General features: G+C 35.2%; 1 protein-coding gene across 4 annotated transcripts in view; it reads left to right on the top strand.

The window, feature by feature from the left end:
- The window catches only part of CCNT2 (cyclin T2), a 47,854-nt gene extending 32,756 nt beyond the window's left edge, over nucleotides 1-15,098 (top strand). The window contains exons 6-10 of one of the 4 annotated variants that reach the window (XM_047772062.1): nucleotides 1,096-1,141; nucleotides 2,792-2,955; nucleotides 7,883-7,953; nucleotides 8,461-9,619; nucleotides 9,721-15,098. In XM_047772062.1, the coding sequence (XP_047628018.1) occupies nucleotides 1,096-1,141; nucleotides 2,792-2,955; nucleotides 7,883-7,953; nucleotides 8,461-9,619; nucleotides 9,721-9,788 (1,508 nt within the window). In that variant the 3' untranslated portion in view covers nucleotides 9,789-15,098. Of the gene's footprint in view, nucleotides 1-881; nucleotides 976-1,095; nucleotides 1,460-2,791; nucleotides 2,956-7,882; nucleotides 7,954-8,460 lie in introns of those variants that run through there. The other 3 variants (XM_047772063.1, XM_047772061.1, XR_007133943.1) reach the window with 3 other exon arrangements.
- Nucleotides 15,099-15,399: the final 301 nt, after the last annotated feature.

The raw sequence follows: 15,399 nt of genomic DNA, 5'->3' as shown, positions 1-15,399 counted from the left end.
TCTCCTTCCCTCCCCACCAGGAAAGAATGCCTTACTTAAGTCACACTGCCTCCAAGACATCTGATGCTTTGACACTCTTCCTTAGCACAACTCTGCTAAACCCAAATCCCTTTTGTAAACCTTTATGTTGATGATCCACATGGGGCAGCGGGGAAATTACAGGTGCCACTAATAAAATAGGAGGCGGGGGCAAGGAATTGGAGCCGGTTAGAGAGGGGTGAGTTGAGATCAAGTGATAGTAGGTGAGCAGAGGGGGAAGTAGGTCAGAGATTATGAATGTAACTGGGGAAAAAAGGAAATTAGAACGAAGGCATCCCTGTTGGGAAGATTAGTAGAAGGGAGCTGGGAACTGTTTCCAATTTCATTGTCTTTCTTAAGAAGCTAGTTGTTAAAAATTGCTTTTCTATTGAGGACCAGTATTGAAACCATCGTGATTCCATCTAGAGTACTTGTATTTTTTCTAAAGTTATCATTAATTGGATTATATGATTAAGAAAATACAGTAGCATTTTCTCTATCTACATCCTTATGATGTTTCTAGATTGTTTAGTTTATTCTCTATTGATGCTTGGTAGCATAATGAAAAACGGAGCAATTTGTGCTCTGAGTTTGGGGGGGTGGGGTTTGTTTTCATTTTTTCTTTTGGTGGACGTATTTAAACCAACTTAAATATGATGACTGAGGATTAAGTCTGGCAGGCAACTCTGTATTTTGTATTAGACTTCAAAATCTTTTCTTCTTCTTCTTCTTTTTTTTTTCTTTTTTTTTTTTGAATCCAGGAGAATGCTTTATTGCACCTTTTAGCTGACTAGATGCTTAACTTAGTAACAAGTTTAGCCCTTGTAACTGGCTAGCTAAAAGCAAATCGGCTTGTTTCTCAGATCTTTGGGGGATAGCAAGAAACATTTGAGTGAATGTTGTTGAAGATTTTCAGTAGTATAGAAAATGATGGCGCTCTTGTGATATTTGTAAGTAGTAAGTAAAATTTACTTTTTGTGTACAAATCTTTGAAGTTTTTGTTGTGTTGAGAACTTTTCGATAGTAGCATGTTAAAGCTGATAGTATTGTCTTCGTTTTTTTTTTCTTTTCTTACAGCAAGCAAGGATTTGGCACAGACATCCTATTTCATGGCTACCAACAGGTTGTTATCCTGACCCTCTTTGTTGCACTGTTGTAGCACACTATAGCTTCCTTTAATGCAGGGCCCCCTCAATGTGTCTCTTACCCTTGTTGCAACAGGAGACTGGACCATCTACTGTGGTGGTACCTTCCTGTCTGCTTTGCGGTGTATTGTACAAGGGACTTTTGGCACAGAGGGGTTAAATGCACAATGTGAAGTGTAGTGGTGCTTTCTATGACATATTCTCGATTTGTGAGTGCATAAGTCTAAAATTGGTAGCCTGAATAGCAGCTAAAGATTACAAAGAGCTAAACTTAACGTAGAAATTCGAGCAACTTGGTAAGTATAAAGCTATTTCTAGTTTACAATTATAGTTAAATGACAATTTTTTTAAACTTCCAATTTTAATTGATCCAATCTTAACCTTAAAATAATCATTAAAGTTTTTTTAATAAATTTATATAACTTGGATTTTTCTTCCAGATAATACCCATTAGAAGTAAATTAGTAGTAAAGTCCTTTCAGTGCCTTGATTTGCATAAATATAATTTTTACTTAACACTTCCTCTCTGGTTTATTTGAAGAAAGAATGTATGGGTTTGTGGTTGGTCATTAGGCATTTTTTCATCAATTGTGAAACTGAACTGGAAAAATAGTTTTTAAAAACCTTTCATATCTAATATATAATTTTGTTCTGGACTGATTCTGTTAATTAGTTAAATTTGTTCTTATTTTAAATTTGTTTTTAAAATGGATCATTGGAGGAGGGTGGACCAAAACAGCTTTATGTGGACCTTAATTTCTTGTGTCACTGTTAAATTTTATTTAATGCTTTGGATTAGCAAAAAACAATGTATTTTCTTAGATGTGTGTTGTTGGGATTTAACCTCTATCCCTAGAAATTCTGAACAAGGCAATAAATCACTTAAATTTAAAACTCTGGTTAGAGAAGGCTAGCTGTGCCATGTTACATGCCCAGTTTTTGGCATGTTATGAAAGGAGAGAGGTACTGTTTTTGTAGTATTTAGCAACATTGGGTCTTGAAGCTGTTCAGCAAAAGGTAAGTTCTCTCTGTGGCTCTGCTGAGAAGATAGATTTACATAGATAGCTTACATAGATAGCTTGCATTCTCAGCTTACTTGAGAATTACAGTTTGTTAAGCCACATCAAATTGTAGAATCCCTAATTGTAATGTGATATTAAAATTACTTTGTCAGTTTTTACAGTCTTTTGCTTTTTCTTTACTTTTTTGCTGTGACATTATAAATGAAACAAAAATACAACTAAAAAATTGTTACACTTGTGATTATTGGAAATATACTATCTTCCTTCCTATAAAGAAGTAAAAAATACTTCAAAATTAAATGTAAAAACAGTTTGCCAGATATTAATATGTTAGTATAAATAAAATAATAATATACTCTGGGGAGTAAGAGTGCAAAAATGTTCATCATCTATATAGGTTTTTTAGTATTTGAATTTTTATGACCATAGTCATAGACAGTGTTATAATGTGAGCTTTTAATTTCATAAAATAATGGTTTTACTCTAGACGTAAAGAAGAAAACCTTTATAATTTTGTTTTTGCTTAATCTTATTGATAAATGTTTTTCTTTGTTTTACATATTTGAATTTCTGTGACTCTTCATTTTCAAACCTGCTCCACAACAGTCTGCATCTTACAACCTTCTGTCTTCAGTACAAACCAACAGTGATAGCATGTGTATGCATTCATTTGGCTTGCAAATGGTCCAATTGGGAGATTCCTGTGTCAACTGATGGAAAACATTGGTGGGAATATGTGGATCCTACAGTTACTCTGGAATTATTAGATGGTAAGTAGAGAAAAATGAATCTTTTTATATAAAATTGTTTTTATTATGGATTAAAATTTTTATCTACTTCTGTGTAGGTTTGAAAAAATAGTGAGTCCCCATATACTCATGGCTAGTTGAACAGTTACCATTTCTGGCCAGTCCAGCATCGTCCTTCCCCATGTAGTTACTTTGATGCTAATCCCAAGTATCATTTCATCTATTAATATTTTAGTTTGGGAGTTGTTACTGTGGATGCAGTAGGTTAAGAATCCGACTGCATCGGCTCAGGTCACTGCAGAGGCATAGGTCTGATTTGTTTTTTAGTTCATATTTGAAAAGATAAAGACTTCATTAAAGAACATAATTTCATTTTAATAGTTAAGAGTATAATTACCTGATCAAATGAACAGGATGAGATGATGATTCATTAGCCTAAAAAGAAAAAAAATTGAACATTTATTAACCACCATTGAATATCTAAAGCCTTTCAGGACTTTTCAAAGAAATGTGATTTATAATGTTATATATTGATACTGCAAGAATACCCAATTTCAAGTATACTAATTTCGTTTAGTTTAAAACATATAAACATAGGAGTTCCCTTGTGGCGCAGCAGGTTAAGGATCCAGTGTTGTCACTGCAGCAGCTCAGGTTGCTGCTATGGCATGGGTTTGATCCCTGGCCCAAGAACTTCCACGTGCCATGGGATTGGCCAAAAAAAATTAAAATGTATAGACCCAAAGTCACCTACTTTTGTAGAGGATGTGAAACAGTGAACTAAAGATATTTTTATGGTAATATTCCTTGCTTTGTTCTTCCACTGGTGGTGAAGTGTGTCATTGTTGTCTTGCATTAGTAAGTACGAATTGACAAGGAAAATTGGGAATGTGATTTCTATAAATTTATGAACCTGAAATCTGGGGGTCGCCTGATAAGAAATTTTTCTGGTCAAGAAATAGGAAAAGCTGGCCAGAGATCGGAGATTCTTAGAGATTAAGACATTTTAACCAAGTACTATTAGAAAGGAAATAGAGAAACACTTCTCACGTGATATATACATACACCTAAGCTGGTATGTTAGGTTTTCAGCCTTTTTTTGTGGACTTGCCCCAACTTCCTGTATAGAATTGAAACTAATGAAAAAACTTAGATTTACAGGACATCTGTTACATAAAGTGCAAGACCCCTACAGCTTTGAAATGTGATTTTCCATTAATATCTTAGATGTTTCTTTAAGATAGAAATTTCTTTAAGGGTCTGCCCCCTTTTCTGTGAAGGGCCAAATAGTAGTATTTTTAGGGTTTGTGGACTTTACTTATCTATACAATTAGACAACTCTGTCACCATAGCTGGAACACAGCCACAGGCAACCTGTGAATGAATGGCTGTGTTCCAGTAAAACTTTATTTACAAAAATAAAATGCAGGTCACATTTGGCCCGCTGGTGATGGTTTACCTACCCTCTGGTGAAATGCTTCTTAGATCTCTTGATTTTTCTAGGGTTTTTCCCTCCCTGAAAAATTGCTCCTGGAGTATGTATCTCATGCTATTTTACTGTTCGTGATTATCCTCTTTTCGTTACATTGTCAAAGTCTAGCCAGAGTGGAAGGAAATCTTCAGTGATTTGAAATAACCTAAAAAACAGTGGGGGCTTTTTCTTTCCATCTGTGACTTGAAATGAGAGTATCTCTGCCACCATCTTATTTAGCAATCAATAGATAAGATAAAGTGGGCATAATCCTAATAAAAATAGTTTATATGGTGCTTAAAAGCAAATAATTGCTTTTTATCTCACTCTTAAATTGTAGCTAAAGTTGTTTTTTGTGGGATTTTTTTGGTTTGTTTTTGGTTTTTTGTTGTTTGTTTTGTTTTTGCCACAACAGAGGCCACCTAAATACTCTTTTGCTTCTATTATGAAAAACTCAAGTTCATTACTCATTTGGAGAACCATTGCATAGGAATCTTGGATACTGAACACATTGAAAATTTCAACATACTAGGTAGCAAGCAGCCCTTTGCTTGTTTTGATCACACAACAAATTAATAAAATTTAAGAGAGAGTATCTGAGTTTTATCATGGTGTCTGAAATAATTCATTAATGACTGCCCCCCAAACATCAGCTTGTATTTGGCCTACCTGTAAAAGTGTTTTATGGGTGAGTGTTTGTTTTCTATGATTAATAACAAACCCTCACGTGTGCTTTTATATTTTTAAATTTTTCTGAAATTGGGTCAAAATAATTTGTTGTTAATTTTGGACCCAAAGTCCTTATGTATCTGCTAGATTCACTAGTGTCCAATTAGAAAAGTGGTCTTTTTTTTCAAATGAAGAAATGGTAGTAAAGGCATGAGATTTTTTTTCATCCAAACTGGCTTATGAAAGCTCCTGTGACTTGAGCAGGAATTAGTTGTCACAGCTTGTAAGCATATAGTGGTGCCAAATTTTTGCATGTTATTTGCTTCTTTGAGTCAAATTCTGTAATGTTTTAATTTTCATTACTAATCTTAGCATTTGCCCAGAATAATTTATAGAGAAGCTCGCTGTTTATACCGAAGGACAATAAATAAATCAGTATGGTCTCTACTGAATTGGTGTTAATAATATTACATAATATTGTAATTAGTTTGACTAATATTATTAATATTGGTCAATTCATTTGACTATTTTTCTTGAGAGTGGCCAATAACTTTATTAATGATATTATTTTGGAGTAGAAAACTAATTTATCATAACTACACCACTTTGGAAAAGTGAATCATCTCATTTACAATCCTAAATTTAAGCAAAAAAACCATAGTACTATAACTGGTATGGTTTGCTGATAGGTTAATAATTTTGATTGCTAGGAGGTTATGAGTATAAGTAAAGGAGTTTTTTCATTTAACTTTTGAAGTGGTTTTAAACTTAAAGAAATTGTGAAATAGTACAGTTACTGTGCTGTTATTACACACTGCACCCAGTTTCTCTGATGTTAACATCTTATACAATAATATCAAAACCAAGAAGTTAATATTGGCACATTACTTTTAACAATGTATTTTATTCAGATTTCCTTGGTTTTTCTGTTCTAGGATCCCATGTTCCATTTGATTGGCATGCTCCTTTAATCTCTTCCAATCCGTGATGTTTTGATGTTTTTTTTGGGGGGGGGGTTCGGTTTGTTTGTTTTGTTTTGTTTTTGGTCTTTTTAGGGCCACATTCGCGGTATATGGAAGTTCCCAGGCTAGGGGTCAAATCAGAGCTGTAGCTGCCAGCCTACACCAGAGCCACAGCAATGCCAGATCTGAGCCACATCTTCGACCTTGCACCACGGCGCTCAGCAACGCCAGGTCCTTAACCCACTACATAGGGCCAGGGATCGAACCTGAGTCTTCATGGATAATGGATTTGTTTCCACTGAGCCACAGTGGGAACTCCACATGATAGTTTTTTCAGTCTTTACTTTTCTTTCATGTGCTTGACACTTTGAAGAATAATGGCCAGTTATTTTATAGAATATTCCTCAGTTGGATATCTGATGTTTTCCCATTACCATTAGATTGAAGATATGTGTTCTTGGCAAGAATAACACAGGAATGGGTTGTGCTCTACTCAGTGCATCTTATCACTGAGGTATCATGTTGGTATGTCTTACTGCTGGTAGTGATAATCATGATAACTTGGTTAAAGTCATAAAATTACTGATTTTCTCTTTGCACTTCATAAATATCTTGAAGGAATGGTGGGATTATACAGTTATCCTCTTTTTCCTTAAAATTTTGCCTACTAATTTCAAGGAACCTATTGATGGATCTTGCCTGCAACAGTATTGATTATGATGTTTGCCTTAGAGGGATTTTTTGTTTGGGAGAAGTTTTTTTTCTTTTTTATCTTATGGCCGCACCTTTGGCATATGGATGTTCCCAGCCTAGAGGTCAAATTGGAACTGCAGCTGAGGCCTCTCTCACAGCTTGCTGCAACACTGTATCTGAGCCTCATTTGCAACAACCCAGATCCTTAACCCATTGAGCAAGGCCAGAGATCTAACCTATATCCTCACGGACACTATACATGGACACTATGTTGTGTTCTTAACCCACTGAGTCACAGTGGGAACTCTGAATATTTTTTAATGCTCCTGAATTTTCCAGAGATTCTAAGTAAGATGTAAAATCAGGGTGTAGAAGGAGTGATTTTTTTTTTTTTAAGTGTAGTTGACTTACAGTATTGTGTCAGTTTCTGCTGTGTAGCAGTGACCCAGTCATACATATATATGTATTCTTTTTCTCATATTATCTTTTACCACATTCTATCTCAAGAGATTGGATATAGTTCCCTGTGCTATATAACATATAGTAGGACCTCAGTGTTTATGAATTTTTTTTTTCTTTCTTTTAGGTTTGCACCTGTGGCATATGGAAGCTCCCAGGCTTGAGGTCAAATTGGAGCTGCAGCCGCCAGCCTACACCACAGCCAGAGCAATGCAGGATCCGAGCCTTGTTGGCAATGTACACTACAGCTCACAGCAACACTGGATCCCTAACCCACTGAGCAAGGCCAGGGATCAAACCTACATCCTCATGGATACTATTTGGGATTGTTAGCACTGAGCCACGATGGAAACTCCCTTTCTAAATGTAGTAGTTTGCATCTACTAATCCCAAACTCCCAGTCCACCCCTCTTCTTTTCTCCCCCTGTCAACCACAAATCAGTTCTCAATGAAGTGGATCTGTTTGTGTTCTATATATAGATTCATTTGTGCCACATTTTAGAGTAGTTGGTGTTTTTTTTTTTAAGATTCATTTTTGAAAATATAAGTTCAGAGCTGTGCCTCCTACTGTATATTCTGATGGTTGAATTAGGGTAATAGTGAAGAACTCTTGAGCTTTTTTAATATTGCCCACTTGAGTGTATTCTAAATCCAAAAGTACCTTCTAAGTTTTAAATTTAAATTTTATTTTTAGAGCTAACTCATGAATTTCTACAAATACTGGAGAAAACGCCTAGTAGGTTGAAGAAGATTCGAAACTGGCGGGTAAGAGAATCGGCAAGGTTTAACTGAGTATCACTGTCACTTATCTAACAACTACATAGCTAATCAGTTTGAATTTTTGTGGTTATTCTTACTTCCACTTTGCCTAAGTAATTATAGTGTAGCATAAGCTGCATGTACTCATAATTTATTCAAATACTGTGTCCAGTGGACTTTGCTATAAAAACTTTATAAACTTATTTAATTCTCATAATGATTACTGTGGAAATACTCTGATTTTACAAATGGAGACATTAAAGCTAGACAAGTTAAATTCCTTTCTCAAATGCTGGACTAATAATTTAACCTGTATCTGATTTAGAACCAGTGCTTTCAACTATTTGTAGCCTTCTTTTTATGCATCTAAATAAGGTGTTTATTTACTGGCAGCATAAAGTCAAACCCCAGATGATTTATTTCCATGTATTTAAGATAGGGTTTTTATAAGCAAAGAAATCTGTATTAAATTTCCTTTGCTGTCATTGCTTCTTCTGTGTTTTATTTAAATAGGCTACTCAGACGGTTAAGAAACCAAAAGTAGATGGACAAGTATCAGAAACGCCACTTCTTGGTTCATCTCTGGTCCAGAATTCCATTTTAGTAGATAGTGTTACTGGTGTGCCTACAAATCCAAGTTTTCAGAAACCATCTACATCAGCATTCCCTGCACCAGTACCTCTAAATTCGGGAAATATTTCCGTTCAAGACAGCCATACATCTGATAATTTGTCAATGCTAGCAACAGGAATGCCAGGTACCTCATATGGTTTGTCATCACACCAAGAATGGCCTCAACATCAAGAGTCAGCAAGGACAGAACAGATATATTCTCAAAAACAGGAGACATCTTTGTCTGGTAGCCAGTACAACATCAACTTCCAGCAGGGACCATCTATATCAATGCATTCAGGATTACATCACAGACCTGACAAAATTTCTGATCATTCTTCTATTAAGCAAGATTATACTCATAAAGCAGGGAGCAGTAAACACCATGGGCCAATTTCTGCTACTTCTGGAGTAATTCCTCAGAAAATGTCTTTAGATAAATATAGAGAAAAACGTAAGCTAGAAACCCTTGATCTGGATGTAAGGGATCATTATATAGCTGCCCAGGTAGAACAGCAACACAAACATGGACAATCGCAGGCAGCCAGCAGCAGTTCTGTAACTTCTCCCATTAAAATGAAAATTCCCATTACAAATGCTGAAAAACCTGAAAAATATATGGCTGATAAGAAAGAAAAGAGTGGATCACTGAAGTTACGGATTCCGATACCACCTACTGATAAAAGCATCAGTAAAGAAGAACTGAAAATGAAGATAAAAGTTTCTTCCTCAGAAAGACACAGCTCTTCTGATGAAGGCAGTGGGAAGAGCAAGCATTCAAGCCCACATATTAGCAGGGACCATAAGGAGAAGCACAAGGAGCATCCCTCGAACCGCCACCACCCCAGTAGTCACAAGCATTCGCACTCATATAGTGGCAGCAGCAGTGGTGGCAGCAAACACAGTGCTGATGGAATACCACCCACTGTTTTGAGGAGTCCTGTGGGCCTGAGCAGTGATGGCATTTCCTCTAGTTCCACCTCTTCGAGGAAGAAGCTGCATATCAATGATGCCTCTCACAACCATCACTCCAAAATGAGCAAAAGTTCCAAAAGTTCAGGTAGTTCATCTAGTTCTTCCTCCTCTGTTAAGCAGTATATATCCTCTCACAACTCTGTTTTTAACCATCCCTTACCCCCTCCTCCCCCTGTCACATACCAGGTGGGCTACGGACATCTCAGCACCCTCGTGAAACTGGACAAGAAGCCAGTGGAGACCAACGGTCCTGATGTCAATCACGAGTACAGTACAAACAGCCAGCATATGGACTACAAAGACACATTCGACATGCTGGACTCGCTGTTAAGTGCCCAAGGAATGAACATGTAATCATTTGTTTAGGTCAATTTTTCCTTTACTTTTTTAATTTAAAAATTGTTAGAATGGAAAACTTCCTCCTGATCTAGCAGTGGTAACACCTGCTGTTGCTGCCACTGCTTCAATATTTGTAAGTGCTGCTTTATTCTTCATTCTGAAAAGAAGAGATGATAGTAAACAAGTCTTTATCTCCACATATGATAGTGTTATAAATACTGTAAAAGCATGGAAGGTGCAAAACTCAGTATTTCTACAATTGCAGCTAAGAACATTAGGGTGAATGGCTGGCTGCTTCTAGGAATATAAGATGCCTCAAGCATTTATTATTTATAATTTGAATACTGTAGCTATTTTTTTTGTTGCTTGGCTTTTGAATGAGTGTAAATTGTTTTCTTCTGTGTATTTATACTTGTATGTATGATTTGCATGTTTCAATGATAAAGGGATAAAACAGTATACTGACAACTGTTTACAAGAAAGTGGAGAAAAATGTACATACATTTTTGTATGTTTAGATATTACCATAAATACTCAGGATTGGAGCTGCTTGTAAGTATAACAATATACAGAATAACTTTATTTTATCTTGTCAGAGTCCATCACTAATCTAAAACAAAGGTGGCACTTTTTCATGTTAACCTTAAACTCTAGGCCTTACTGGAAGCCACTGAAGGGGTACACTTCACTACCAGATGGGTATGCAGTGCCACAGATGGTCATTTTCACTGTGAGGCACTGATTCTGCCTTCAGAGGTTCTGACCAGATTGGCTGCTGAAATAGCCCCTGATTTTCTGAAGGCTTGAAGAGAACAAAAATAAAGTTTACATACTCTTGATGTGAAGTGCATTTAAATGTTTGTTGGCTTGTTGCAGTACTATAAACACGGAGCTGTTAATAATGGTTATGTAGATTACTGTGATTTGAAAACTAAATTCACAAAAACTTACATTAGTGAAGAATTAGTAAGTTTTTTCTTAAATAACTTTAACACTACATATATTTTAACCGTAAACGGGAATCGCTTTTCCTTTAGCATTCAGAATGACACCATATTCTTAAACATATTCCTCCCCTGAAGCGTGTATGTGTGTGATGCCATATTTCTTTTTCAGGTAAATGCAGTCTTCCTTATAAAAATGAAATTAAACCTATTGCTCTCTCAGTTCTTTCATATTCTAACAATAAATAAAACAAAAAAGATCACTGACTGTGCATTGTACCTGTATATTATAGCTTATGGTTGTTACCAGGAAGCTCTCTGAGAAAAAAAAGGTAAGCCTCCAGGTAAACAGCTAGTGGAGGTTTTACATTTGTTTGCACATCTCAGTATATTCTGTTGAGGTCAAGTTTGCACAGTCTTCTGACTTCTGAACAAACGATAGAATTTAATTGTTTAAAATTTGTCTTAAATGCCAGTAATATGGCTCTGGATTATCAGCTAATCTTCAATTCTGTGGTAAATCTTTGAGCTATTGAGTATCTTTGAGATGGGTTGAATTCAACTTACATTCAACTGAAAACTGTCTTAATCTTTCCTCTATGTGTATGAATTATTTTTGTTACAAAGCCACTGATATGTGCACAATTGTAATTTTACTCAAGTATGTTGCAGTTGTAAATATTAGAGAGTTTAATCTCTTGCTCTACTTTTAATTTAGCAATTACCTGATTTGCCAGTAGCGTTTTAATTTTTTTTAAGATAATTGTTCATTATTTTGTCAATGTTATTTGAATTTAGGATACTAGGAGCCTCTTTCTAGGGACTTTGCCTAGCTAGCATGTCCTAACTTTGTTCTTGTCTTGCATAACTTTAGTAATCTTTGTCATTACATGTAACTTTGTTGCTCTGTATGGCATATTATTGTATCCATAAACGTGGTAATTTTGATACAGTTATACTTTTTACAGTGGTACATAATCCAAGGACTAGTATAGAATTAAGATGAGTGCAAGATGAGGGAGGGAAGGGTTTTCTTCTTGGTAATTTAGATGTGAAACCTCTAAGGAGCTATCATGTGAAACGACATAGGGTTGTTGTGCTACTGTATAATTGGGGGTGATGATACCAAGAATTTTAATAAGATTTTGTAAAGAATATCCAGAAAAGTAGTGAGCTTATTTTCAGTATGACATAGAAGAACAATGTGAATATTTAAGGTCTGTGACTATACTTAAACTTCACTAAGAATTTCAGAATTGTTTTGAGATGTGAGAATAAAGGTAATTTTGTTGAATCTTTATTGGTGCTAATGATGGACAGTTTAAAAGGTAGCTAGTGTATATTGTTATGGGTCAGTACTTATTAGTACTTCCAAAATTGAATTTGAAATGCTGTGTATTCACTTTTCACTCTGTAAATGTAATTCTTTACAATGACTATTTATTAAAGGGCAGCCAGTTGTAATTTTTATAGGATTGTGTGACCTATTCAAACTCTTTAACCTCTGAACAGGATACTAGCTTCCAAAACAATGGGGATAAATATGGAAATTCTTTCAAGCTTCATTTCCACTAAATGAGAACCCTTATAATTCATATTGCCATGAATTTAACCATCTCATTTGCATAAAGTAGTTTCATCAGCCTGGTCCCAATAGGCTCAACCAAAGAAAAAGACTCCCATGAATGGACATTATTACTGAGTCTTCTTGTAAGTAGCCATAAATAAACCAAAATAGTATCAAATTTAGGTATAAAATTCCACATGTGCAAAGTACTGTTAAGGTGATACATTTTTGATGAGTTTTTTTTTAATATTTGAACTATTAAAAAGCATTATCTTTAAACATCCTATAAAAGAGTGATTCATTTTTTAGTTGTGCTTTCCCTAGATCATAGATTTGTTACCTTTATGCAGAAGCACATTACATAGAAAGGCTTTACTTCTACCTCTTTCAACTAATTTTCCAGTATTGAGCTGTGCCCTCTAAATATTTGCCTTAGCTGTTTTAAAATACAATATTTTCAGAACCAAAGCAAAGGAGTGTTTTTTTTTTTTTCAAAGAAACATTCTCAAGGTCTACTTTACCAAAAACAAAAACAAACAAAAAAAACATGGTAGTATCTAGTGTTAAGACCTTACAAAATGTTCTTTTATCTTGTTTAACCTGAGGTTCATTTTTGTTACAGGTATTTAAATACTTTGAAGTCATATCGTTACCCCTGCGTTTATCTTTGAAAGCAGGAAAAGTACCTTTGATCTTCTGTGTATGCAGATTCATTCCAGTTAGAGTTCTTAAGAGTCAAAGAAAATTTCTACCGTGGTGATAGTTGGATTTCATTGGGAATGTCATGAGGGGTACTCACATTACTTAGTACCAACAGATTATAATTATGTAGGATTCCTTACTTGTCTGGCCTGTCTATCCTCTTTGATCTAAAGAAATGACTAGTTGAGGTCTACTTCAGATAACCAAATTTGAGGTGTTCTGTTAGTTACCAAATGTCTTACCTTAAAAGCATTTAAGCATTTTTTGGTTATATTTGAGAATTTAAATTACTAATTTTTCTTCCTTAACTAATCTTAGAAATAAACCACTGCTTATATATGCAAGACTCTAATATACTCTCTTAAGTACCTTTGGTTGATTAGATAGTTTAGGGTTTTATATTTACTATGTAAACAAGTAAGGATTTTTTAAAATGTGGTAATCTCTCTAAAGGAAAATAGTTGTATTGTCGATACCTCACCATTCCCAAATTTTATCTAAATAAAAAAGCAACTGTTTCTCACCTACTACCATGCTTAAATGGCTAGATGATTTTTAAGATACCTTTACTGAGAAAAATTTGAGAGTTTTGTTATGAAAAATTCTTAATTTCAGCAGTCTCCACTTATTGGAGAGGCAGTAGGATTCACTAACCACATTTACCCAGATGAAGGATCAACAAATCCCACAGGTGGGGAAAACTTGGTGATAAATGCTAATCTCTTGGTAGTTTATGACAGGCTAAGTAGGGAATTTTGCATTGGAAGAGCAATGCAAAATTTTGCATTGGAAAAGCACATTCTATTCCTGCCCTCCAAGGGTGCCAAGATAGAGTAGCAGTGAGTTAACTTGAGAATTCACAGCTGTGTTAATGAAATTTGATTGCTCTAAACTGACACGTAAACCAAATGATCAAAAGTTTGCTTGTTTGTAAGAGAAGTCTGCCTCTGAAACATCTGCTCTCATTACAATAGAAATGATCTTGCCAGTGGGTCTAGAATGTTCCAAGTGTCTCAGATCTGATACTATGCATCTGTTTTTTTATTCCATAATGTTAATTTGGGCACAGCCAGCTTTTGTTTCTGTGACTCCTCTCGTTCTGTTAATTTATTGGTATGTATTTTGCCTGAAGTTTCTTAAGGTAGCTTGATAAGCAAGATACATTGAAGGTTGTGTGGCTAGGAGTGATTCTGGTCTCATAAAAATGAATTAACCTGTTCTCTGTGATCCATTCATCTCAAATAAATTCTTACAGCTAATTTCCTGTATTTCCAAGTTTGAGGAAGAAGCCTCACTTAAAACTTGTTTAGTATTTGGTTTAACTTTATTTGCCTGTTAAGTAATGAGTACATTCTTTTTTTAAGTTGTGTTTTTCAAGCAGTTTCACTTAGTTTGAAAGTTTTCACATGTACTCATTTGTCAGCAATAATTGAGATTTCATTTTCTGAATGTACTCAAAACCCCCAAGGACTATTGAACAGGATGTTTGCTGATAAAAAATCCAAAACAGGGGTATGTGTATATGGCATGAATTCAATTAGACATTGAATTTCAGCTCAGTATCTATTACAAGGAATTATTAATAAAGTTTGTTTATTGACAACATAAATCCAAGGCTCTAACATGTCTTGTTAACTTTCAGTCCCTGGGAGATGTGGGAAATAAGGTTTCTTAATATAAACATTATTACTTATTTGAGTGACTTCATATCCAAGGAGTATGGCCACTGGGACCAGACTGTCCAAATCCCCAGTCTCAGCCTCATCGCTTAGTAGCTGATGTCCTTGAGTAAATTACTTGATTTTGTGCCTTGATTTCCTAATCTACAAAATGTCAGTTTTAGTACCTATTCATTGGGTTGTGTGGTTTAAGGCTTGGGTGATTGAGGAAAGCTAAATAGAATAGTTGGCTTTGGAGAGAATCTTAAAAGTGTATTATGGATATTGGAGTGGCGAAGGCCAATCCAAGAGTGATAAACTTGAGTGTGTATTAAACACTGCATGTCTTCAGAATTTAAGTTGTTCATGCTGATTCGCACTGCGATTTTCTTGTGGGCCCTCTTGCAGCACACCGACAAAAAGGAGTATTTGAAATTATCTAGAAGGGAGATTTTCTGTAAAAAGGTTTTTTTTTTATTCTGTAAAAAGTTTAGTTATAACCTGCTTTAATACTGCTGCTCTCTTCATTCGCCTTCTTTCCTCCCTCAGCAATTTTCCTGCACCTCCCACTTGAAAGAAAATGGCAGCCTTGCAGTGGCTTTCATGAAATAGAGCTAGGATAGAAAAGTTACTTCTAACATTCATTTTAAGCCTA

This window comes from Phacochoerus africanus, chromosome 3 (genome assembly GCF_016906955.1).
Source record: "Phacochoerus africanus isolate WHEZ1 chromosome 3, ROS_Pafr_v1, whole genome shotgun sequence".
Taxonomy (NCBI): domain Eukaryota; kingdom Metazoa; phylum Chordata; class Mammalia; order Artiodactyla; family Suidae; genus Phacochoerus; species Phacochoerus africanus.
The sequence above is the reverse complement of the archived record's forward strand: the minus strand, read 5'-3'. Positions and strand labels throughout refer to the sequence as shown.